Source organism: Annulohypoxylon truncatum, assembly GCF_022578515.1.
Source record: "Annulohypoxylon truncatum strain CBS 140777 unplaced genomic scaffold F4807scaffold_36, whole genome shotgun sequence".
Classification (NCBI taxonomy): domain Eukaryota; kingdom Fungi; phylum Ascomycota; class Sordariomycetes; order Xylariales; family Hypoxylaceae; genus Annulohypoxylon; species Annulohypoxylon truncatum.
In genome coordinates this window covers 326,947-351,968 of record NW_025953822.1, presented here as the reverse complement: position 1 = coordinate 351,968, position 25,022 = coordinate 326,947, and the positions used below count along the sequence as shown (strand labels likewise).

Genomic DNA, 25,022 nt, shown 5'->3' with positions numbered 1-25,022 from the left:
GCTGTCCGTTGGGACTAATGGAGAGGCAGCAGGGGACCTTTTTTGATTCTACTGTGACTGAGCCTGGTAGCAAGATTAGTATATGCTTTGTACATCCGTCCTACAACTTTTAATAGCACGAGTTTCTCTGGTGTCGTCCCCAAATGGGTTATATCGACAGAAAGGACGTTAAAAGACACTCAATATGTTCCCGTCGTAGTTTGATTATCCTCCCTGCAGTTTCGTTTTCGTGTCGCTTGGTGTCGCTTGATAATTTCCATGCAGTGTGACAGAGTTTTGGACCAATGGTTGAAATCCAGAGCACCAACCTCACTCTATTCGATAAATACCTTAGACGCTATGCGCGGTTGAACCTGCCGTCGACCAATTGTGGCTTCGTTGTCGAATGCAGCTCGCAGCGATGTGCATGACTATCTGTCCCCTACAATCACGATTCCAGATTGGGATGCCGCGGCATTCATGAGAGGAAAAGAGCGCCCTCGAGCTGCTTGACTCATCGAGAAACGTTCGTTCCTTTTCTATCTGTCTCCAAATTTTAATAGAGAGGATATTTATTACGGGTCACATGTCTATCTAGCTGCCTTCCGACAGGATAAAACGATGCACGCTAAGATGCCAGAAGGAAGATGAAGAAAGCCGAATGTCGAATGGACGTCGGGAAGAAATATTAATAATGATAATCGTTTAAAATAGAGGGTCTCTGCATACATATATATGTACGATGTACGGAATACATATATGATGTATATGTATATGTGTACCGGGAGCCCGGGGCTTCGATGGTTAAGAGGTTCAAATGTTCTCAGGGAGCTAGAAAAGTGGCTCCGACTACGTAGACTCGCGGTAGACTAGGTACCCAGCTGCCTTGGTAGCTTAAGGTAGGGAAGGTAGGGGCAGTAGGGGGAAGAGTTCAAGGTTACCCTGTCAAGCCTGTAATACTTAGGTACCTATCGAACGTTTAGACTCCAGCCTCCTGCCGAAAGTTGAAAGTTGGAGACTCCAACACCAAAACATTCTCTTCCACATTTACGGAATACCTATCCTACCTTTCGCAATACACGACCTAAAACTTTGTAACGGTATTTTGCTGCCGAAGCTCCAGAGTAGCCCCTTGTTTTATTGGCAGTTCAGAGTTCTACCCGTCTTGACACATTGTCAATTGAACCTTTTTTTTTAATCTGCATCCGAAACATTAACCCCGAAATCTTTCGCCCTCGCCCGCCGAGCTCTGTCTTAAATTGAAGCCTGGTGAGCTCGGCTGCGCAATAATGTCCGCCGAATCCAGCGTTGACGCCGGTAAGTTACGATAACTCCTGTCCAAATAACATCACTAGATATCTACATACCATCAAGAACTTCATTAGTTTGCTACATATATTGTCGATAGCATCAGCTAACCCCCTCTTTTCGCAGCTGCGCCGACGCTCATCCTCAGCCCGGAAGAAAAGCGAGTATATGGCCAACTATTCCGAGAAGCGGACGTTGAGGGTGCGGGTATCGTAACGGGCGATGTAGCAGTGAAATTTTTCGAGAAGACCCGACTTGACTCACGCATTCTTGGTGAGGTAAGTCGAGCTCATGATTTCATACGCTGGGGGATGACATAACAACCATGGAAACCCGAAGTTGCTAATCATTCACAACACCGGCAGATCTGGCAGGTAGCTGACAATGAGAATCGCGGCTTCTTGACACCTGTTGGCTTTGGACTCGTCTTGCGACTCATCGGCCATGCCCAAGCCGGACGCGAACCAACCCCTGAACTGGCCATGCAACAGGGTCCTCTGCCGCGGTTCGATGGGATCAATATTAGCGCCGCACCCGTACCACCGCCGGCTCATCCACCGCTACAAGCACAAGGAACTGGTAGCGGGCCCATACGAATACCGCCCTTGTCGCCCGAGAAGGTCGTACAATATGCCACCGTCTTCGAGAAGCAGAACCTACAACCTGGTGGTATACTAGCCGGTGACCAAGCAAAGAACATATTTGAGAAGTCAGGCCTACCCAACGAAGTCTTGGGGCGCATCTGGCAGCTCGCCGATACGGAGCAGAGGGGCGCCCTTGTGCAGACTGAGTTTGTTATTGCAATGCATCTCCTTAGTTCTATGAAGTCTGGTGCTTTGAGAGGCCTACCGAATATTCTCCCTGCCGCGCTTTATGAGGCCGCTACACGACGCGCTCCTGCGCCGAGACAGAGCCCAGCAACTACAGGCCCACCCATATCTGCTATACCGCGACAGTTAAGTGGACAAGCACAAGTGCGAACAACCAGTCCGCTAGGAAGGCCGCCGTTAGGTCCTCCCCCTCCAGGCGTACCGCCTCAGGTGACTGGAGGCGACTGGCTCGTCACACCTGCTGAAAAGGCAAGATTCGATCAGCTGTATACTGAATTGGATAAGGCAAACAAAGGTTTCATCACAGGAGAGGAAGCGGTCCCTTTCCTAAGCAGATCCGGCTTGCCCGAAGACGCTTTAGCTCAAATCTGGGATCTCGCGGACATCAATTCAGAGGGTCGGTTGAACAGGGATACCTTCGCTGTTGCCATGTATCTTATTCGCCAACAGCGAACTAGACGAGACATTCCACTGCCCACAGTGCTTCCGCCGAACCTCATCCCTCCGTCTTTGCGAACCCAAGCCCGTGCTCCTATCGGCCCGTCGCCATTTGATGTTCCGGCCTCTTCGCCTCCGCCACAGCCGCCTCAACCTCAACCTCAGCCAAAGTCCGCCATTGATGACCTCTTCGGACTTGACGCCTCGCCTAGCCCCGCTCCGGCTCAGGTCCCGGTGTCCACTGGAGGCTCAACAACGAGAGACCCCTTCGCCAGTGGCCCACCAGGTTCACCAATTCGAACATCTCCTACGGTTAATACATTCAAGCCATTCATTCCATCCTCCTCGTTTGGGAAAACTTTAACTTCTCATGATACCGGGGGTTCTGCCGGCTCGGGCCAAGCTCAACGGAGCCCCGTGCCCGCTTCGGCGTCTACTATGGAAGACCTGCTCGGCGACAATGACCCGGAAATCAGTAAAAAGCTAACTAACGAGACGGCCGAATTAGCGAACTTGTCTAATCAAGTCGGATCTTTATCAAAGCAGATGCAACAAGTTCAGGGACAGCGTGGTTCCACGCAAAATGAGATCAATCAAGCTAGCGAGCAGAAGAAAAACTTCGAGCAGCGATTATCTCAACTGCGCGCCTTATATGAGAAGGAAGCCCAAGATGTTCGAGCTCTAGAAGAACAGCTTAGGAACATACGCGACGAAACGAAGAAGCTTACGAACGAGTTGCTCACAATTGATGGCACATACAAAGACCTGCAGGGTCAACACCACCAAATATCCCAAGCTCTTCAGGCCGACCAGCAAGAGAACGCAAGTCTTAAGCAGCGCATCAGTTTCGTCAACACCGAGATTGCTCAATTAAAGCCGCAGATCGAAAAGCTGAAATCAGAGGCTCGACAGCAAAAAGGGATGGTAGCCATCAACAAGAAGCAACTTTCCACGACCGAAGGCGAACGAGACAAGCTAAAGACCGAGGTTGAAGATCTCACGAAGAGCAATGAAGAACTCTCTCGTCAGGTCAACACTGGCTCGCCGGTTGCAACCTCCGCTCAGCTAGCGAGTCCGGCACCGTCGACTGCTAGTGCAAACAATCCCTTTTTTAGGCGAACGGGGAGCACGGATATAATGGGTGCGTTTAGCTCACCTCCTGTCAAACCCTATGGTGAAAAGTCGTTTAATGACATATTCGGCGACTTTGGGGGTGACAGCACATCACCGGCACCTGTGACATCGTTCAAACATCAAAACACCGGCACGTCTACTGCTAGTATTGGGTCCTTTGCCACCCCAACTAGCTCTACCCCAACTGTGAGTCGTCAGGCCACGTTGACTGCCGAACCTCCTGTGCCAACTGAACCACGACAGCCCAGTCCGAGCTTCGCCCAGTTCGGCGAGGCATCCGAGACGCTTACACCCTCACGCCAAGTTTCGCCTCCCGTCAGCAGGTCTGGTGAAAATGCCCCAACTCCTTCCGCTTCCACTCCTGCTCCAATGGAGGCAATGTCTACCGGTCAGAGTCTGACATCAAACTCTGATTCCAACCAGAAGTGGACCCCGCAGAGTGAAGAGAGACCAAAATCCCCCCATGACGGATCCATTCCTGGATCATTCCCAGATGAGACCCCAACAGCACCTGCACCAACCACCCCGTACGCCGGTAACAGGGACAGCGATCTGTTCGGCAACTTGAAAGACAATGGCAACGCAAAGGTAGATTTTGACTCTGCCTTTGCAAGCATGGCCAGCTCTTCAAGCAAGGCCCAAGACAAGTCGACGAAAGATACTTCCAACGCATTCTCGACCTTCAACTCGGAGTTCCCTCCTATCTCTGAGCTAGAACGAGATGATGAATCGGACTCCGCCAGCGAGGGAAACCGGTTCGACGATGACTTTGCCCCGGCGTCCCCGGCCGATAGGAAGACTGAACCCAAGGAATCTCAGCAGGCCCCAGCTTCTCCCGCTGCATCAAAGGCTAGCGCTGCCGCGACGGACGGCCCAGACAGCGCTGCTGCGGGATCTCATACGTCCCATCCATCTAAGTATGAACATTCTTAGGCTTTGGTGTAATATAACAATATGATTCGCAATAGTGCTAATATCTATACAAGTGATTTATCAGTATTCCCTGAGCCACCAAAGGCTTCTCCGTCCTTCTCTTCTGCATCTAAGGGTGGAGATTCGTTTGCTCCGACGCCAACGACGGTGACGAACACAGCTCCTAGCGGATCTAAGGCCGCTTTTGACGACTTAGATGACGAGTTCGCAGACCTAGAAGATGCTAAAGAAGGTTCGGCGGACGATGAGTTTGCCAACTTGTCGCGATCCAATCTTGACGATTTTAATCCTGTATTTGATAGTAGCCCACCACCAAGTCAACCTAAGAGCGAATCGACGAACGTGTCGAACACGTTCGGAATCGATAGCAGCTATGATTTTGGCACGGTCTCGTCTAACTCGGGCGCGATGGCTAGTGCAGCTCCGGCCACTAACAATGCCAACACTGGTTCCTTCTCTACCCAAGGTCCTGCCGCACCAAACAACCAAGATTGGGAAGCCATTTTCGCCAGCCTAGATTCCCCCAGCGAAGCCCCTGCGAAACAGAGTAGCGATGAGAACAAGAGCCCCGTCCAAAGTCATAGCTCTGGTAGGCCAAGCACCGTGGGGAGAGCATTGAGCGACGAAGGGAAGCACGATGACCCAATCGTCAAGAACCTGACGGGCATGGGTTACTCGAGAACAGATGCGGTGAACGCGCTTGAGAAGTACGATTACAATCTCGAGCGGGTAAGTCGAGTATTTTCTAGAGTGTAGAGCTTGAGCACTAATCCACCATCTAGGCCGCAAACTACCTAGCTAACCAGTCCTAAAATTCAGGTCTAGCATACCGCGAAACACATCGACAGACAAAATGAATGATTCTTTGTTTTGATACGGAAGATACCTCACTTGTATAGGCGCCGAATTGGAGGGAGGAGGGGATGTTTGGAAGTTTGCCAAAATGAAGCCGAGTTGCGAGATTCGATGAGGGAGCGTGGTCGAGGCCTAGCAGGTTGGAAGGGCTGATGATTAATGTATAGTTCTGTATGTAATTCTGTCGTGAATACCTACTGCGCTGCCTTTTACTGCCTCCGAATCGGGTATCTTATTTGTTTAAATGTCTGCTCTGCGAGAAAAATTCCTCTTATTTACTTTGTACCCATACTCAATCGCTCTAAATACCTACATAGCCCCTTTAGTCTATAATCATGCTTTCCTGGAAACCATATAGGTACTTATTCACGTAAATCATCAACCCTCCCACCCGCCTTCTTTTTTTAATCCGTCACCCAGACCCTCAGAAATCACCACGGGGGGACATAAGCGACTCGCCGCGCACCTTGGAAGGCGGCTCCGCTCCTACGAGCTCGCCGCCATTTTTCCCGCCACTACTACTACCTACTACATCCCGCATCCCCTGTTCCTGTTCCTGCTCCTGCTCCCGTCCCTGTCCATGTCCATGTCCCTTCTCCCCCTCCTCGATCTTCCGGTAGAAGGTCCCGCCGACGTTCTTCGCGCCCCGGCCGGCGCGGAGCCGCGCCGCCAGCTTCCGGCTCGCCCAGAGGATGGGCTGGATGGGCGTCGCGTACCGGAACGCCTTCCAGGCGGCGTGGCCGAGGGCCGGGGCTAGGCGCCGCCGCCGCTTGAGGGGGTCGGGTTGGAGGTATTCTGGGGAGAGGGGGGAGTTTTGTGTTAGGCAGGTTTCGGGCTTTTTGGATTTGGATTTGGATTGTGGTGAGGAAGAGGGGGGGAGGGGGGTAGGTAACAATACCTTTTCGAAAGAAATGGCAGAACAGCCCTAGGTAGAGGCATGCCCATACCACGCTAACTGCGATGACGATGTAGGCCCAGACGGGGAGGTGGGATCCGCCGCCGCCGCCGCCGCTGCTGCCGTAGTAGTGGTTGGTGCCGGACTTGAAGCCGGAGCCTTTGCGCCTTCGGTTCTTTACGGCGCGGGGGAGGATCATGTCCGGTGTGTCGGTGTTCGGTTTGGAGTTTGGATTGAGAGGTTGGAAGTTGGAGGTTTGGTATATTAGTGACTGTGTGGTAGAAAGTCAATGGTGCGGTGGGTTAGATATGTAGATAAAGATCGGATGAGCTGTCTGACAGAAGAGGGGCGTGGACGGCGAATTACGTCGGTCGCAGATTCAGCCTCGCGGTTCGCCCAACCGGGTCGCGAGCTGATCGCCTTCCCTGATGTAGGTAGGACTAGAGGATTGTCGTAGTCGGGCGGCCCGCCATGCGCAACCAATCACTGGTCCATGGATCCGAAATTGACGCGAACATTTTGATGTTTCTTGGCGGAGTTCAGCCACGTACTTTTTTTTTTTTTTGGAGATGAAATCAATTAGGTAGGATCTTCGTCTTGTTCTTCACCCTTTCGGTTTCCCAGCGCAAGCGACCTACGATAGATGGCCTATCATGAAAAGAGGCCACCGAGGTACGAACTATTTCTTTACGTCTCCATGACTAGGTACTTCGATTCCTTTTCCTATTAAATCGAATATCCCTTGATTGCTCCGTATGTCGTCCCTACGAAGGCGGCGAGTGTGCAGAAAGTAATCCACACGCAGAATAGCCTATGTCTGTACATTCTATCTTGAAGGGTATCCTTTGTCGCTGCGTCTTGTCGTTGCTGGCTTCTGTTCCCCGTCAATGTGGAATCGCCTTTGCTACCTTTAGATGTAGAAGCGGGATATAACGATGCCGGTTCCTCATAAACGAGACGTTCGTCTGAGTCTCGCAAAGCCAAGTGTTGAAACTCGAATTCAGCTCTTTTAGCCTTATCATTTTTCCTTTTCTCTTGGGCCTCTAGGTAGTAATTGTTAGTATAGCCCACAACGCTTTCCTCGGACCGCTTTACTTGCCTTGGTATATCTCCAATACTGACGTCGCCGGTAATAGTAATAGAAGTAATGGGAGGATCTGGCCAAAGCCCCATCCAGCCTCGCTTCCTTGAATAGATTGATGAGAGCTGGCATATTTCTTGAGCTGCGTAAGTGAGATCGTCGCCCATAATAGTGCTGAGTAAATTCTCCAAAGGTCGACAATACGTGATGTGAGAATCTCCATCAACGTAAAGCTTGGGAGCAATAACAACCAGATTAGAAATTGGATTATGAGCAAGGGAAGATGATAGAACATCCAATGGAATGAATCCACAGAACAGGTCTCTCTAGAGTCGGTCTCCGCATTAATACAGCCTACTCTGGTGGAAGTAGGCTCCGCTCCCGACATCTTCTTGTCTATTTGGTCGTGAAGTCTAAGGAGACCCAGTAATGGTGCTTGGAAGACTTTGAGAATCCATCCGAGCGGCTTGAAAATACGAGGGTAGAACAGTTGCATGTCCCCGAAGTAAGCCCATATCAATACAATCAAGGATATGAATAGGTCTAAGAGTGAGTATCGGTAATGGCTCGAGCCGATGAATTTGTTCCATACACATTGAGTAGACGACCCAAGATACCAAATATCATCGTCGTCGTCATATACAAGGAACTCGTCATGATCTACAACGAATGAGTTGAGGATAAGCATACCGAAAAGGATGCTCATCAGGGTTGCTCTCCATAGTTTCATGGATGGACGCCTATCGACGTACAGATTGAGAGCGTGAAGGGAGGCGTCAAAAACTTGAGAGGAGATAAATCCAAGCAAGTAGATTATATAGAAGTGGTACTGGGTAATAGTGCAGTGTTGGATATAGCCTACACTGAGGATCGCGATGCCGGTGATTAGTTGTTGGTCGCTAACCAACAAAATAGCTGGCTGAACATCTCCAAGGGTCCAGGGTTTGTTGAGGCGTTTCGTCAACTTCCAGATATACTCCTTCAATAGTCCGTCGAGTGCGTTCGAATTGAAGTTGACGTCGTCCCCATGCAGAGAGAAATATTCGATGGTGATAATTAATAAACTTGACCAAGCAGATACCAAGAAAGCAAGAATAACCTATGACAGAATAAGTAAGTAATAGGGCTTAACCCATGGCTGTAGTCAGACGTTCTTACCCCAATTCCAGCCTATGGGTTAGTTAGCTTAGTCAACGTTCAGGAAGAGTAGTAGGAGCAGTGAAGCCACTCACGATGTCCGGATCGGCACTGAATGTCACTGCGGCGCAGCCTAACTCGGCTGTGCAGGTAGACATAGCCGTTCTCTAATGCGACGAATTCTCGCTGTTCTTCATGTCACGTAAACCTGAGAGTTGAGGCTTGCATAGTTTATTCTCGTTAGGGATATCTTTTTAGTTACCACCGATCGTCTGAAGTTGCTAATTTTGGGACAACCCCGTAGACTAGGGTGATTCTACCATACGTCATTGCCAAGAACCGGAGTTCTACGTTCGTGTGCGATCCGCAACCAAGTCGCAAGGCTATTCGTTACTAGCAAATGATATCATACCTGGGTAGATATATTGGGCATCGTAGAAATATTTATATCGATATATACATCAAAGAAGTAAAAATAGAGGAGCAAGACATCTACATATCTACGTCTTATTGTTCCTCTCACTCGATCGGCAGACTAGCCTTTCACGATGCCGAACAGGGACATGAACCTGCGGCCGGGTCATACGAATATCCGTATTTTATCAAATTTCCCGAGGTGGCCGGGGCCGTGTTGATGTCTGACAAGATATTCTCGTAGCCTATGCAAGGTTAATAACGAGACGAAACTGGTGATAATAGGCAACTTACTGTACGCCATGACACCAACGTTATAAAGCCCACCAGCCTCGTGGTTCGTGATGTTTACCGACCCGTCAAGGTAGTAGTACATGTTGTGCCAAGGGTTATAATCGTCCGAAGGGTAGCTGTACCCGAACTCGGTTGCGCCGGTAAAGTTCAGGCACCCAGTTCCCTGAGGGCAGCCCTGTGGCTTGTCGGTCATCTGGTATCCGCCACCTCCCGCCACGAAGAGGAACGTGCCGGAGGTGACATCGAAAGTAGGCTCGTAGATAGGGCCGACTCCTTTCCAGTACTCAACCTCCCAGCGGACGCGGATGTATCCCGTTCCGTTGAGCGACACGTACTCCCCGCGCTTGAACACCTCCCAGGTGCCGGCGAGGTAGCCGGGTTCGAAAGCTTCGTAGGTCCCGCCAGTAGCATTGACAGTCGTCGTCTCGGGGCGGTGGGTGAGTACTGTATCCCGTGCTTGAAGCTTTGATGTTCCAGGACATGCAGCAACTGGGCTACTGCAGGAGAGCAGGCCCAAGGCTAAATTGGCAAAGGCGAACCAATTCATGATGAAAAGAGGGACGGAGAGAAAATCCAACGATCAGATCTCAAGTGAAGAACAGACGATCGCTTGAGAACTTGTCAATCTGGTAGAGCCTTCCCCGTCCCATTTCCCCTGCTTTTATATCATCGCCAGCACCCTGGGTGCATGAAGTCGTAATATTATAGGGTGACGGGGACATCTCCCGGCAGCAATCTGTTGAAGTGATCGGCCCATAATCCTACCTGATCATGAGGGTTTCAGATGAACCGGGGGTCAAAAGTCCTCGCAGACTTATCGTCCGAATTTGTCCGCGGTGCAATTGTATTTCCTTCTCGCCCTTATTGACAGAATTCATAGATGTGATTTTCCCCATGACAAGTTACGCGTCGGTGGAGTGATCGTGGGGGATGTGCAGGAGATTACGCCAGGGTGCAAAGATTGTCGCAAGTTGCGTTGCTGGCTCTCAATGTTAGAAGAAGACGCATGGTAGACAATGGGATACAAGGGGTAGAAGATATAAGCGCTGTCTTCTAATAGGTTCATTAAGGTGATAGCCATTACGAATTCGACATGGTGAACCTCAGGGAAACGGTTATTGGATTGTTTCATGAAATACGAGGTTACTTGCACAGGCCACCTCAAGCGCGCTAGAATCGCCTTAGCCCTGCGCTAATCTAAATTGAGTTCAGCATCATAACTCGTAGCTTTTAATTGGGTGTATTCCTAAGCTAAATGGGTCCTTACAGAACCTGTGTTCGCTTAAGCTTAGTCACCTAGATTCAGGGGCTAGCAATTAATTACGATGAAGAGCCATCGTTCGAGTATACTGGAAATAAACAAGATATGGACTGGGACATTTCCCATCCGCTCACTCCTGGAGCGCCAATGCCCTGAATTGATAAAAGTCTATGAGCTTTCCCGAATACAAACCAACCTGTGTGATAGTCCCTCTAGTTTCCTAATATCTTCATAACCTCATTCCACAGATGCGTGGCTTGTTCGTGTCTTCCTAATAATCACTCCACAAATAACCAACTAGACAATCCTCAGCCGTGAAAAAAGACTGTATAATTAGTATGTTATCTTATTCGCCGTCGTGTCGAAGAAGACGAGGTGCACGATTCCTGGTGCTTTCGTAACAGCGCAGTCAAGTTTCGCCCCATAGTCTTATTGTTCCTTGCAGCTTCCATCACACCCTCCGTGATCTCAATGTTGCGCTGGTAATGGAAGATTATTTGCATGATAGAGAACATTTTCCATCTCTCGTTGCTTGCCACTAGCTTCAGAACTTCTTGAGTAATCTGAATGTCTGGTTTGTGTTCAAGAATGGCTTCCATGGCTTCCCCGGTAGATTGGGCGGCTGCAACAAGAACAACTTCTGTGATTTCCGGGTTTTCTCTCCACTCGAGCAGATCAACGAACATGAACTTCTCAAATATTTCGTTTCGCGCAGCAGTCTCGAAAACTTCATTGACGTCGAGGTTGTCTTGATACTCAAGTAGAAATCTAGTGAGCTGTCGGGGTGCCTTACCCTCACCGCGAAACCACCCGTAGGGATAGCTCCCATCAAGTTCCGCCGCCCTCTTAAGCATGTCCTTAGTAATGTTTATATTTGCTCTATCCAGCAAACATTTCATTGCTAGTTCACCGGTATACTTATTCTCGATCGCCGCAATAACGATATTCTCTGTGACAGGCAAATTCTCTTCATACTCCAGCAGCCACCCAAGTACACGGTCGTCGGTCGCTTCCAGGGCTGCAACTTCGAGAAGTTCCTCGGTAATCGTGAAAGGCCTGCCTGATTTAAGGAGCAATTTCGTTGACGTATCAACTGCCCAACGCCCACGCACAGCTGCTTTCATTACAGCATCCGATATAGGGTGGTCAGTGTTGCTACGGTCAAGTATTAGACTCACCGTTTGTATAGGAGATTCATAATTTTTGACGGGGTATATTGCAATTTCTAGCAGATGTTCGAGTAAGCTGTCTGTTATCTCGGACTCGTTCATGCGACCCAGCAACACAGCCAGCCCTCTTCCGTTGCCATTGCGGGCTGCTTCTTCAAGTGCAGCCTTGGATACCTTGGTATTCGGTGCATGTTGGAATATTATTTTTAGGACTTTCTGACCCGTTGTTGCATTCCCTGCTGCAGCTTGGACGATATTGTCCCCGATGCTTAGGCCATTGTTGTGATTCAGTAACGTCTGGATTAGCTCGTTTCCTTGGTCAGTGTTGCCGGCCGCAGCTTCGATAACGCGATCCCCAATTTGCACACTGGGATCACGGTCTAGTAACATCCGAATCAGTGTGTTCCCTTCAAATTTATTACTGGCTGCCGCTTCCAGTATACTTTCATCGATGCGGATGCCAGAGAATTTATCCAGAAGATATGATAGAAAGATCTCTTCAGTATCTGTATTACCTGGGATAGATGCGGCTGCTGCGGCTGATACAACGTGCGAAGTGACCCTAATTGACGATGCTTTCTCAATTTAGGTATTTCATCGCCTGCCTTCCAGCGCTCGATGGATTACGAGCTATGGCGACAAGAATATCCTCAGTAAGGAGAATGGTGGGGTTATGGTTGAGTAGTAATTCAATGATTTGGTCAATCCTCACATTACCCGAGAAAGCTAAAATCAAAGATTCCGTGATCGCGATTTCAGGTCGGTATTCGAAGAGAACTTTGAAGCATTCATAGGTAGGTAAATATTTCTGCTTCTGTATATAACATGTCCTCGAAGATTTTGATGTCGTGCCCGAATTCTTTGAAAAGATACTCCAGAATTATCCCTCCGGACCCATAGTTCAATATAACAGTACGAAGAACATTGTCGGTTAATTGTATGTTCTTTCCAGTCTTCGTTTTGGCATGCTCCACAAGAGCCTTCAACCCCCAGTCACCGTATGACCAGTTTGAAGCTGCCTCGATGAGCAGGTGTTCGGTGATGGGAATATCAGCACCACTTTCCAGGATTGCTGAAATTGTTTTCTCGTTATAAGGGTATGGCATGTTTCGGAGGAGAAATCATACTAGTAATACATGGAACCCCGTAGGTACTCTTTGACGGAATGATGGGAAAATCTGACTTCATCAGACTCTTTCACCATTATTATTAAATTACTGCAAAGCCAAATGATTTGAATTGTATTGATCGGTTGCGCCCTTTGCTGGGGTTTTGTTTGCGTTAAATGACACTCGTGCGAGATCTTTACCTCTTTGATAAATGTATCCGTTGATATAGGCGTCGTCGAGTACAAGACCCATCTGATGGCATATATGAGAGCGTTGCCACAAAATTCGTGGCGCATCTGAAGCATACTACTGTATGCTTCGTCTAGCCGTGTTTTGTTGTTCTTGGTCGCCGAAGTTCCAGATTCTAGGCTTTCGAGGTGTCTCTTGATGTTCATCTTGAGACTATTGAGACTGGACTGGTCAAAGAATACTATGTCAATTTGCAATTCAATCCATCGAAACCTAGGTATGTAAGGTTAGTAGAGTTCTCACCATGATCCTAGAATAGAATAGTCAAGTACTCACATTCCACCTGCATGTTTGAACAGTGAATCTTTCAATCTCCCTCTTAGATTTTCAAAGCCTTGGTCAGATTTCCATTTTCCGACGTAATGGGAATCGACTTCCGTTTCGACATAACGTTTCATGTCTGCAGATACCAAGTATTCGTCGATATCTACGCTATCGTAGCTTGAAAATATTTTACCAACTGCTACATGCAGTCGGCTCGACAGGAATAGTCTGATGCTACCTGAAGTTATTATTTGTGCGTTTTGGAGAATTCTGATGAGACCTAGTGGATCAGGACACTCGTCCAACGCATCGACAACGATCACGGTTTCCGTATATGCATCGCAAAGTTGAGGTATCAACTTATGATCTCCCTTGTCTAGAGGTAGTCGGTCTCTGGAGTCTTGAGGTAGCTGATCTCGGGAGTAGTATTTATTCACAATCCATGGATGGATCGGGCCGCTGTCTGCTGAAATGGCAAGTTGAAGGATGATTGAGCGAAGAATTGAATCAACGGGATGATTCTCGGAGCAGTAAATATAGATCAACTTTTGCGATCCTTTCAAATGACTGTCTTTACCGAACCACTCGATGACTTCGGAGCTATGATAATATTAGCTTCTACCTAGGTCCGTAAAACGTAGTTCGTAAGGAATGAAAATGAGAAATGGAATCACTTACGTCACCGACGTTTTTCCAGTGCCAACTGTATATCTCACAGTTAGCTTCATGTTATATCTATTAAGGCCTATACTTTTGTAAAGCTTGTTACTATAAAAACTCACCTCCACCGCGTAGCCAGAGTGTTCGCTTGGAACTATCTGAAAAGCTACTCCAATTTTGAAAAGGAGGCGAGTCGATGAGCCATTCACCTATGTTATCATAACGGCCTAGTTTTTCCCTTGCTAATTTATGGTCTTTATGGTGTTTATAAGCATCTTCAGATCCTATAACCCACTTAGCGGTTGCTTCTGCGTGAGTGCTCTTGCGTTAGTATTGAATTCATGCAAAAGGAGAACGGATGATTTATATTTGTTAACTTACCTATTGCTTTTTGTAAATTGGCTTGGACACTCTTTATAGCATCGCAGATCTTCTTGTAAAGTTCGTCTTTCTCTGTCTTGCATTTGTTTAGGCCAGAATGGTCCGTGTTTACACTGATAAACTCTCCAATATCGAGAGTAGCCGAATGGGCGTCCACGATCTAGAGTGATTAGTATTAGATTAAGAGTCCAAGAGCGTTGCGAATACTTACTATGCCTAATGAAACCCCAAACTTAAACGTGGGTTTTGTTTCATAGAATGAGTATATCTTCAATGGTCTCTGGCTGCCCCTCATGTGCTCCCAGGCCTTAGAGAAGTCACGCTTCAAATCCAATAAGGCTGGGCTATGGTGTCTCAGAAGCTTTAAGAGAGTAGCATCGGATCCCGAGAAGGAAGTTAATCGGGCAAAGATCTCGCCAATTCTAGATACGGGCGAGCCTTGATGAGGAGTACCTAGAAATAATATACTCGCAGTGTTGACAGTGACATCCCTGAACTCTGTATTCAAGTATGCTTCGTGAATTGCCTTTAACAGATGAGAATTGCATAGATAGGCGAGGATAAGATCTAACACATACGTATTTGATAAGAATCCCACCAAAGCTATGACCGATGAAGATAATAGGGGGTGTTCTCTAGTGAATGATTAATACGGGGCCTTTCACGTTAAGTACCTAGGGAGGCAAGTATACCTTAGTTTCTTGCCTAAACTTAGAGAGTGCCCTTAGAAACGTGAGGGCTTTTTGTGGTGCCGTTGACAACGAGGCGTCCATGAACCAATTGGCATTATAACCAAATGACAAGATCCTTGCATTCTTGAAGTCCCTTTTCAGGAAATCGTCATGTTCAAGCCAATTGATTTTCATTTCGCTTTTCGTAGATGGCCCATTTGGCGCAGATTTGGGCACAAGGCCTGGACGTGGCCCATTGGCTGTCCAGGTATAATACGGGTGTGCTCCAAGGCCGTGAACGAAAACAATGCTCGAAAACACTGTTAGACAAGAATTCGTTAATAGTAACTTATTTGGGAACTTACTCTAGATATACGTCTTCGCAATTATCAAATTGGGTAATCCTATCGAGGTGTTCTGGGCTCTCGCGACGTTGAGTAAGGTATTCAGATAGATACGCGAACGCTCCGATACACAGAATCACGACGAGAATCAATAGGAATTTACCAGGAGTCGGAAGTTCGAACAACTTTGTGGATGTCATATTGACAATATTGGTGAGTAGATAGTTGGTGAGAAGAGGTACATAGGTGATTTAGATCAGCATTTGAAGTTCGGGGGTGGTCTAGGGTACCTATTGTGCGTGTGGCAAAGTTGAGGTGCATATCCTATAAGCATAATCGGCGAATAGGAGTGACGTCGCATATCATGCTGGCGTTCCTGTGTAGCCCGAAAACCCAGCCACCATCTAAACTCCCGCAGCCTGCAATCCGTTAGGCAGCAATAACGTTGAGGAACAGTCTGTTTCAAAGCGTCACTGGTATACTATCGGCCCCCTGATTTACAAACGGAAGAGGCATTGTGCTAGGTACCTGTATTGGCCCCCAGCCCTGCTCGTCTACCAATAAGCTATCATTTTTCTCCTTGGCGTATCGGTGATATGCCACGACGCCGTCCTCGCCCGCCGCAATGCCAGAATACGAAAGCCACACTTCACCATCCATCGTATCTAGACCTTCCGTACCCTCTACGATTGTCCTATTCCAATGATAATTCGACGTGACATTCTGTCTAGTATGAAGGCTCTCCGAACCGATAGATGTCCCGGTCAAAAGCGATAGTACAGAAACACTGTCCGCCAGCTTGCTACGGTCGATCATGCAGAATACCGAGCCGGGATTCGTGGTTGCTCCAGAGGAGGCTACGTCGTATGCGCTGAAGAGGTTCAGGGGATAAGTGTAACGAGAGATGACATCCGAAGTCGAGTCTGAGTAACTACCCGACGTAACCATGGCAAGTGACTGGTTGAAAGCTAAGTCGGTCATGTTCTGTATGTTGGAAAACGAGAGACTCTGTGTCCATGCCACGTCGCGCGTACTGACCCCCTTTTTGACTGTCGAAGAGATCGTTATATTCCGGCTTGCTGTCAATGCGAAGTAAAGCGAAGTATTGGTGATCGTACCATCGTCGGCAACTGCTGTACCAACGACCGGAAGAAAGTCGAAAGACGGCGCCGTCACCTCGTTGTGGAAGTTGCTTCTTGTCGTCTGCTCCGTCGTGTCGTCAAGCCAGACAAAGACGGACCCAGAGACCCACCAGTTCTCGCCTACGGGACCTATGCCGTCCCCCACAGATGTGTCAAACCCCACAACACGCAATTGGAAAGCGTGCGACTGTCCGTCCGTCAGTAACCCAAGCCAAGGGGTGACGTCAATCTCAAACGACGGCAGCTCGAAAGCATCGATGCCGACGATGGGTCGCCACGCGCCCGGGTCCACGCCGCCGGTGAAGAGGATAGGGAAGGGCCAAGACACGCCCGCAAGCCGGCCGTCGACGAGCACCTGCACCTCGCGGAACGGGCTGTACCCGTACAGCCAGCCATCGTTGCTCGGGAACGTGTGGACGTACTCCGTCGGCACGTTCGTGAACCAGAATTCCTCCTCGCCGTTGCCGGAGGCCGTGACCGAAACGACCGCGTTCTTGACATTCCTTGGGAGGGTAAGGTTGACCGAACCGCTGTCGTCGGGAAGTGAGAACAGCGACGTAGTGTTGTTCGAAGACGAGGACGTTGAGATAGGGTAGATGTGTTCTGCGGGGTGGAAGCCTGAGAAATATCGGTCGTTATAGTACAGCGCCTCCATAGTGACGTTGAAATAGCCAGTGTACCGGTCTCCGTCGATTAGGTTGCCAAGGTCAAAGATGATCTTTTGGCTCTGTGTTAATAGCGTATGCCATACAGTCATGTCCTTCTGGAAAGACCAATGGATGCCTGACTGAATCGGCATCGCGGTGGACGTTCTCCACACTTCGATATCGCCCAGCCATAGCGTCGCAAGCCTGTCAAACTGTCGTCCGCTTGAGACAACATTTAGGTTGAAAATGGCGGTGGTGAATTTGCATCCCTCAGGTAGTGAATAGGGCCCGACATATGGGGCGCCGTAACTGTTGCCGAAATCGTGCTCAAAGAGCACTTGACGACATGCTGGCTCATCAAAAGTCGCTCGAGGAGGCGGTGCGGCTTGGAAGACTTCAAGCATGCCTTGCGAAAGGCCGCAGCATGCCAGGATCAGAGCTACGAGAAGGGCGCACATGCTGGTTTTACCCCTTTACTTAGCACTCAACACCACACACACACACAAACTTAGTGGAAGCTGGAAGTCATAAATGAGCATACTTACGATCTATCTAAATCAAGATACGATATCGATGTCTAATAGGTACTTAATTCTAAAGAGGAATGTAACATCAAATGTGGAGTAACGATAGTATCTCAAGAGCCTAGGTACCGTAGATAAACTGCCTATTGCTTTTAGCCTTAGTCTGAACTAAGGTTAGGGCGTGTAGTTAATCTTGACTTCATGAGCAATGTTGTTATGCGCATGGATCCATGATCTAGGAGTACATGTTACGTTATCCTATCTTCTACGATTCTATCTTGAATGAAAGTGCCTTAGGCGGGTTTACAGCCCGCACGTCCAAACCCGCTTCACACTCTAGCCAAGACATCATCTTGACCAGCACCTCCTAGCGTAATGCTCATGTGTGCAGTGTCTCATATCTTGGTGGAGCGTCTCGATTTGACAGCTCTGCACTAGATTGAACCAGTCTGTCTCCATGTCTCCTACTGCGTCGCCTATATATTGTAAGAGCTACAATTATAGCCAGAATGACTACCAGAACCATCAACACGATCCCAATGATCCATCCAGTTGCGAATGTGGTGGCGGTTTTGCTGACGGTGTCTGAGCCGCTCGCATAATCGCCCGGGATAACCTGACCAGTCGTGAGCGGTACCGGGTCTGCTGGAGGAAGAATGACTACCGAGGGAGTCGTTGGAGAGGGTTCATCTGCGAGAAGCATAGTGCGGAAGTGTAGGTGGAAGTTTAATGGAGGTATGGTAACGAAGTTAGATAGGTACCTCTACTTTGACATGCACATATCCTGTGAGATAATAGTGAACTAAGTAAATTGCTGAAGCTAAAGACAAAGTGAAGTAGGGAGGGTTTTGGTTATAAGATAGCTTCCTTATGATTGCATGTATACCTTTCTTCCCTAAGAGGCATACATCGCATGGAGTTGACACGCATCTACGACTTCAACGTAGCGTATTCCTATATGTCACCAAAAATGTACCCTCACATCATTTGACAACATAGACGAAGCATCAAATCCATACATCATCTATCTGCCTGTATTCATATATGATTCAGAGACAACGTTAGATATAATGATTTACTTAGTCAAGGTGCGACTATAGGTATTACATGTCAAGATAGTGTCAAGCGTTTGCGTCATTCCAACAGCCGAAATCCAGGTCGTCTACCATTGTCATTCTAGAAAACACTGGTTATGTAGGTAAGTATTTCGGTACTTAGCTGAGTACCTCTTATGCTAGAACCCGACTTTATATGGGCTAGAGCAACTACCGATGCGCGTTTGAACGGGGTCGAACTGGTGTGAAGCGTTTGCTTCGATGATTATCCCATGCAGTTCTGTCACATCCCGTGACAATACTTAAAAGGTACACTCCCCGAATTCATATCATCATGGAACGTTTTTTGGGCCATCATGGCTACGTAACGGCCTCGATGGTGTAGGAACGTTTGTCGCATATACGTTGTTGACCTTGTGGCTGTCTAAGATGACGCGGAGAGTTAGTTTACAAGCAGAATTCTCTCTGAGAACGACCGTAAGAGTAACCCATGTGTCAAGTATACCTAGGGATACAGGAATTCGTAACGTCGAATAGCTACCTATGATACAGCATTTGAAGTGGTAGGTATCAAGTATCATATAAGCACCTACCCGCTCCGGATTTTATGCAAACAACTCCTCCGGTTGTGGCGTAGACTAGATAACATAAAATACCTATTCAATAATCTTCGGAAGACTATTATTCAACCACTATCTATCCCATTTATCGACATCTTACAACATGCCGACGTTTCCTCACAGTCGGATCACTCTACAAGTCGGCGAGCGTCGATTCACGACATATCGCCGCACTCTCATCGACAAAAGCGCATACTTCGCAGCCCGCATTGGTCTGGAGAAGTGGAAAGATGACCGTGACGAGGTGGACGTCAACGCAGATGGCTCATACTTCATCGACGCTGACCCGGTTGTCTTTGAGCACATCCTCAACTATTTGCGTAGCGGCGATTACCCCATATTCTTCAACGTCGACACTGGAAAGTTCGACTACGTCAAGTACATGTCCCTTTTGAGCCAGGCTCGATACTTCGAGATTCACGATCTAAGTGAGTGGATTGAACAGAGAGGGTATTTGAGGGCTGTTCCACTTCGGGAAAGATGAATGGTTTTTAAGACGTCCATACCTAAGATTGGCGGAGGCATCGAATGCATGAGATATACTATGCGGCGGATGCCAAACCAGATGCCTCGGATTCGTGGAGTGCTATGGAGCTATAGTGCCCACGAAACTTTGATGCTTGTCATAGAAGATATGGATGTAGCATCTATGCGCTTTGGAGTATGTTTTGTTTAATTGAGGTTAGGAACTGATGATGGAAGGCGGGAGGCAGAAGTGTGTAAAATGGGGGATACTTACCTGCACTGTATTACACTGTAACTATCGTCTAATTAAGCGAGATATGCTCCATATCTGACACGTGCTTGATGAGATCTGATCTCCAGCTAACTAGCTTGGTGCGTAGAGCATCATCCTCCATATCCACCTGTGGCACCAACCAGTATTTACCTTACTGTCCTTACCTACATACTACCCAGGTACCTAGGTAGTCTGTAATTCAGTATTAGCAAGCATTCGCTGTACATTTCATGAAATGCCGTGGTCGGATGACGCAAACGAATTCTTCGTTGATGTGTGCGAAGCTGTACAGCAGATTCCTTATGGCAAGGTTACATCTTACGGGCATATAGCACGTTTGATTGGACACCGTAAGTTTATCGCCGAATCATGTTTTACTGAAAGCGAACCTAATCGTCAAGCCTTTAGCTGAGCGGCCACGCCAAGTCGGGATGTGCCTTAAACGCCTTCCACAAAACCCTAAGGCGCACTTCAATCATGACAACGTTCCTTGGCAGAGGGTTGTCAATACCAAGGGAATAATATCACCTAGGTATGTCTTTTCAAGGATAGTCAGACCATAATGCTAATCAACAAATATAGATCACAACCTTCTGGCGTTCGAAATCAAGCAGCCGCATTGCAAGCCGAAGGCGTAGCAGTAAGTGAAAGCGTACAAGGATTCATGGTGAATTTCGACGAATGTGGGTGGTTCCCAAGTGAGTTACCCTTTTGAGGTGGAGGAGGGCGAGTAGCTACGCGCATGAATCGTTGATTAAGAAAGTATGAGATTGAGATAGATCCTTCAATTGTCGAGGCACGCGTTTTATGCTCCAGCATAAATTTCATGTCCGATACATCATCAAAATATTAATATGTAGTTGATATCTAATTACAACATAAAATACCCGTGTGGAGGGACCATAATTACTTTGCCGTGCCCTTGACAAATATACCTAACATTAAGGTGCCAAGGTTAGCAGATACCCTCAAAAAGTTGGCAGGAATTGAGAGTAGAAATAAATATCAGATAGCGGTTGGACATAAATGATTCCACATGAAATTCAGAACAGGTCTGTGAATTATGTGCTTTCATCATAAGAAGGATAGAAGGAATAAGACGGCCATAGACGTACCATAGTCAAGGGCTCTTCAGCAGACCCTATCTCCTTTCAAAGCTTTCGCTTTTTGGAAGCAGGAGTGAAGAACGAGTCCATTGTCCGTTGTCGCGAATCAAACTTGGCGCTTCCAATGCCACCTCTTGTCTTTTTCAGACCATCAAGGTGCTCAAGGTTGTTGGTCAACTCAATAGTTAGCTGCAATACCTTCGCATTTGAATCTATAGAGGGAGCGATGGCGTCGTCGGATGCTGCTGAGTTTGCAATAAGTACAGCTTTGCTCGGGCTATTCGGTGGCAACAGGTCCTTTCTCAATAGTAGATTGGCCTGAAGCACACCGGTGTTACTCCATGCCACGGGCTCCGATGGACCATCTTCAACTCTACCCTGCGGGTTAGAGAGAGCTGGCTTCGGAGGAAACCGTTCCAGCAACACCTTTAGGAGAACACCCAGGATAATACCATGTGCCACGATTAAGATAGTGGTATTTTCGGACGCATCTGTATCGGCAATTGGTATCAGATGGGAGTCCACGAAACGATTAACTCTTATTCTCATCGACTCGTGCGATTCTGAGTCCGACTGGACTTGGTCATTGTTACTTCCTCCCGTCTTTACGCCATATTTCTTGCCCTCAGATGATCCATAGTCTTTCTCTCGTAACTCAGCCAGTCGGGTGACCTTCACAGTTGCTAGGGACGTCGGCGTATCGTTACTAAAGGGACTTTGGGCTTCAAGCAGGGCTTCGGCAACGGCTTCGGCCGTCTGATAGGCCCTTTGGAGGTTGGAGGTGAAGATGTGCTTGATTGGACCTATAGTCTCCTGGCGTTTCGCGAGGTGCGCACCTAATCTCTTAATTTGAAGAACACCATGGTTCGTGAGAGGGGAATCTCGGGAACCTGCGCTTGGCAAAAGTTAGTGATTGTTAGGTATGAGATGCCCATGGAAGAATAGCTTACTAAAGACCGGCTACATTGTCAACAGACTCGCCATGTCTGACGAGCAGAATTCGCATTGCTGCACATCATTTTCTTAAGAATGAAAGAGGAAGATGCGGGATGTGCTTAGACTTATTCAAGTTGAGAAATTAAAGCTTCAAAGAATTTGCAAGTCCAAGACCTTTTTGTACAAGTTCATAGTGGGACGATAGGTGGGCCAGCATATGTTATCCCGCAGTTTCTCCGGTCCATTCCGGGATTCTCCAATTAAGAGGAGGGGATTATTCATTTGTTAAAATGTTCCGCTTCTACCCCGCCAACCCACCCTTGAGCTCCTGAATCTGGGTTTTAGAATGTCATCACTGGGTCTGGATAGTTCGTCAATCACATCCATCAAGTCACACTGCAAATTCCAAAGTGGTTCTACTAAGTCATTCAATTTTATTCATTCTAGTAATGAAGGTGGTACCTAGAGCGGCAAGTGGACCTTGATAACCTCAATTAACCAATAGCGCATGTAAACCTTCCCTTATCTGTCCTCATGGAATATTCAGGGCTCGAATTTAGGCGGCGTTTTCCTTCTGGCGCTGCTCAAAAACCTTCAAGGCTTCTTCCGCAGCCTTCACGCCGGAGAGCGCCATCGCACTTCAATATCCATTAGCTTCTGCCTCCCTATCATGGAATGAGTGCTTGTGTAGTGCTTACCCGAAAGTTGGACCCATGCGGTTAGCTCCGTCGACCTCGCTGAGCTCCATGCCGCCGACGATCAAGCCGGGCACGATCTCTCGGGTGCCCTTGACGATGGCGTCTTCGGCGGTGTTCATGTCCAGCCCACGCATGCCGCCGAGCTTCTCGAGCGCCTGCATGCTCACCAGTCGCTTGACGCTGAAGGCACCGAAGGGCCCGTCGTGACCAGTAGTGCTGATGATGACGGGCGCATTGATGGTGCTGGGGTCCATGCAAGACTGGTCGTCGTGGTGCATGGCGACGAGGGTCCAGTTGGTCACAACGCCAGCAATTCGGATGGCGCCAGCCTCGTCGCGGCGAGTGATGAGATCCTCGACGGAGGTGGCGTTGAAGAGCTTGACGTTGGGGAAAGCTAAAACCTTCGACAACAGAGTCGATGTGAAGAGCGCGGCGTGCTTGACGACGACGTAGGGACCCTCGTCCTCGAAGGGCACGCCGAGATCGGTCAAGAACTTGTCGGCCGGCTTGCGCATTACCATAGCGCTGAATAGCTGGCCTCCGAGCCAGGCTCCGCCACCTACGCAGATTAGTATAGGAATTTGACTAAGCCATATTAGTCAGACGCACCAGGAGAGACGCTGGCCTCGATGATGGCAATCTTCAAGTCAGGACGAACTTTGGCGAGGGTGTAAGCAGTGCTCAGACCGCATGAGCCCGCACCAACGATGACGATGTCTGACTCGGCGTAGGTGTCGAGGTCATTGAAGTATCGACGGGCCATGGCACGAGCAACCTGCGACTCCCTGATGGAGTGGAAAGAAAAGTCCTTCCACTTCCCATCAGCGACCTGAACATCTCCGCTGGCATGGATCTTGCCGTTGCCAACGGGGATGCCACCCTTGTGGGGAAGGGTAGTAGGCTCAACGACTTCTACGGTTGCGGATGGGGCCATTGTGAAAATTGATTGAGTATTCTGGTAGGTGTTAGTTGCTGCTCACGGGGGGAAGGGGAAACATCGAGAGCATGATCCTTTCGCTGGTATTATCCAGATCAAGTTTTCGGCCGTATAATCTCAGAACAAGCTCCACGTTTGTCCCCGTCGTCTATGTATCTCCATACCCGTCACCCAGATTGATAATTTCCAATCAAATGGGCATGGTTGGATACACTTCAGACGGGGCGCGGAAGCTCGAACACCGGCTCATGGCTCATCTCAGATTATGTTACCTAATGATGAGAGGTTTTGATCAAGTGCAGTCTTTTAGATTCTTGCTGGATAACCCATCTGAGGTCATGGCCTCCTTCGGCGGGGTTGCCATCTTGACGCGTACCGGTTATCGGTCCTAGTCAAGGCAAGAATCAGTATCAGTCCTTTAGCTGGAGAACAACAACAACGATCTAGTCTTTACTGCAATGCGTACGATTGGTTTATGCGAATAATTGTCGTTCGAACTGGCTATAGTCGAGTACGTATGAAGAGAAGAAGAAGAAGAAAGTGGCCTTCCGAAGGTCCTAACTCAACTCCTTTATAGACATCGTGAAGCGGGGTAGCGTCGGGTAGTGTCGTCATACTAACCGCATACATCCACCCGAGGACCTCTTTAACTCTTGGGTCTAACGATAGCCGAAGAGACATTTAACCTCTCACGATACATCTCATCGCCGATTCTCGCCGGTCTGTTGCGCACACGATATTGCGATTGCTACCGTGGTGGAGCCCCGTGGGTTTGTGCGACTTGGCGATTGGTATATATATCACGATAGGGCTGGTCGATCAACACCAGTGCTACAATTTCTCAACGGTGATGAAATCGGTATAGATAGAAGCATCGAATGCGGCAGTTCACCTACATAGCATAGATGAAGTAGATGAACTTTCTACGAGCTCCGGCTCAGCCGGACTTTTCTTATTGGTTGAGGTACCCGTACGCATCTTATCAAGATGTTCGGGGTAGGGTGCTTAATAACATGGCAATGGAAAGCTATTCCCGAATGCACCAATCGGCCCTGATCTTTTAGTTAAGCTCTCCACACCATGCTCAAATATTTCACTTCAGAAGCTTTCGGTCATGTATCCACCTTTGTAGGTACTTACATCAACCAGAGTTATAGTAGTAGCAACCCCATGTACTCTGTTGGTACACTTGTAGGGCTCTTTAAAGAGGTA

General features: G+C 48.3%; 10 protein-coding genes across 10 annotated transcripts; 2 read left to right on the top strand and 8 right to left on the bottom strand.

Annotated features, from left to right (window-relative positions):
- Positions 1-1,002: 1,002 nt before the first annotated feature.
- On the top strand, positions 1,003-5,535 carry F4807DRAFT_241426 (uncharacterized protein). Its single transcript, XM_047994284.1, has 5 exons — positions 1,003-1,296; positions 1,414-1,565; positions 1,653-4,606; positions 4,676-5,351; positions 5,405-5,535. The coding sequence occupies exons 1-5, from the start codon at positions 1,269-1,271 to the stop codon at positions 5,432-5,434; spliced, it is 3,840 nt and encodes a 1,279-aa protein (XP_047850736.1). The 5' UTR covers positions 1,003-1,268; the 3' UTR covers positions 5,435-5,535.
- A 366-nt stretch (positions 5,536-5,901) lies between these two features.
- On the bottom strand, positions 5,902-8,748 carry F4807DRAFT_463977 (uncharacterized protein; the record flags this gene model as incomplete). The annotated part of the gene is made up of 5 exons (XM_048002053.1): positions 5,902-6,312; positions 6,425-6,643; positions 7,812-8,552; positions 8,612-8,623; positions 8,686-8,748. The coding sequence occupies 5 exons, from the start codon at positions 8,746-8,748 to the stop codon at positions 5,902-5,904; spliced, it is 1,446 nt and encodes a 481-aa protein (XP_047850735.1).
- F4807DRAFT_440304 (uncharacterized protein) lies at positions 8,535-10,427 on the bottom strand. The gene is made up of 3 exons (XM_047999290.1): positions 9,299-10,427; positions 8,686-9,249; positions 8,535-8,623 (listed from the first exon to the last, which is right to left on the bottom strand). The coding sequence occupies exons 1-2, from the start codon at positions 9,843-9,845 to the stop codon at positions 9,134-9,136; spliced, it is 663 nt and encodes a 220-aa protein (XP_047850734.1). The 5' UTR covers positions 9,846-10,427; the 3' UTR covers positions 8,535-8,623; positions 8,686-9,133.
- Positions 10,428-10,847: 420 nt separating this feature from the next.
- F4807DRAFT_241250 (uncharacterized protein) lies at positions 10,848-12,209 on the bottom strand. The gene has a single exon (XM_047994281.1). The coding sequence runs from the start codon at positions 12,116-12,118 to the stop codon at positions 10,901-10,903; it is 1,218 nt and encodes a 405-aa protein (XP_047850733.1). The 5' UTR covers positions 12,119-12,209; the 3' UTR covers positions 10,848-10,900.
- Positions 12,210-13,932: 1,723 nt separating this feature from the next.
- F4807DRAFT_241332 (uncharacterized protein) lies at positions 13,933-15,737 on the bottom strand. Its single transcript, XM_047994283.1, has 7 exons — positions 15,428-15,737; positions 15,084-15,372; positions 14,970-15,026; positions 14,603-14,917; positions 14,392-14,551; positions 14,133-14,318; positions 13,933-14,053 (listed from the first exon to the last, which is right to left on the bottom strand). The coding sequence occupies exons 1-7, from the start codon at positions 15,604-15,606 to the stop codon at positions 14,025-14,027; spliced, it is 1,215 nt and encodes a 404-aa protein (XP_047850732.1). The 5' UTR covers positions 15,607-15,737; the 3' UTR covers positions 13,933-14,024.
- Positions 15,589-17,860, bottom strand: F4807DRAFT_241274 (uncharacterized protein). The gene has a single exon (XM_047994282.1). The coding sequence runs from the start codon at positions 17,651-17,653 to the stop codon at positions 15,869-15,871; it is 1,785 nt and encodes a 594-aa protein (XP_047850731.1). The 5' UTR covers positions 17,654-17,860; the 3' UTR covers positions 15,589-15,868.
- Positions 17,861-17,911: 51 nt separating this feature from the next.
- Positions 17,912-18,776, bottom strand: F4807DRAFT_440299 (uncharacterized protein). The gene has a single exon (XM_047999289.1). The coding sequence runs from the start codon at positions 18,420-18,422 to the stop codon at positions 18,099-18,101; it is 324 nt and encodes a 107-aa protein (XP_047850730.1). The 5' UTR covers positions 18,423-18,776; the 3' UTR covers positions 17,912-18,098.
- Positions 18,777-19,091: 315 nt separating this feature from the next.
- Positions 19,092-20,145, top strand: F4807DRAFT_440297 (BTB/POZ protein). The gene has a single exon (XM_047999288.1). The coding sequence runs from the start codon at positions 19,498-19,500 to the stop codon at positions 19,876-19,878; it is 381 nt and encodes a 126-aa protein (XP_047850729.1). The 5' UTR covers positions 19,092-19,497; the 3' UTR covers positions 19,879-20,145.
- A 1,139-nt stretch (positions 20,146-21,284) lies between these two features.
- Positions 21,285-22,245, bottom strand: F4807DRAFT_463972 (phosphoglycerate mutase-like protein; the record flags this gene model as incomplete). Its single annotated transcript, XM_048002052.1, has 2 exons — positions 21,285-22,134; positions 22,190-22,245. 2 exons carry the CDS (start codon positions 22,243-22,245, stop codon positions 21,285-21,287), a joined length of 906 nt encoding a protein of 301 aa, XP_047850728.1.
- A 254-nt stretch (positions 22,246-22,499) lies between these two features.
- On the bottom strand, positions 22,500-24,326 carry F4807DRAFT_440290 (STI35 protein). The gene is made up of 4 exons (XM_047999287.1): positions 24,277-24,326; positions 23,483-24,198; positions 22,874-23,432; positions 22,500-22,813 (listed from the first exon to the last, which is right to left on the bottom strand). The coding sequence occupies exons 2-4, from the start codon at positions 23,805-23,807 to the stop codon at positions 22,732-22,734; spliced, it is 966 nt and encodes a 321-aa protein (XP_047850727.1). The 5' UTR covers positions 23,808-24,198; positions 24,277-24,326; the 3' UTR covers positions 22,500-22,731.
- Positions 24,327-25,022: the final 696 nt, after the last annotated feature.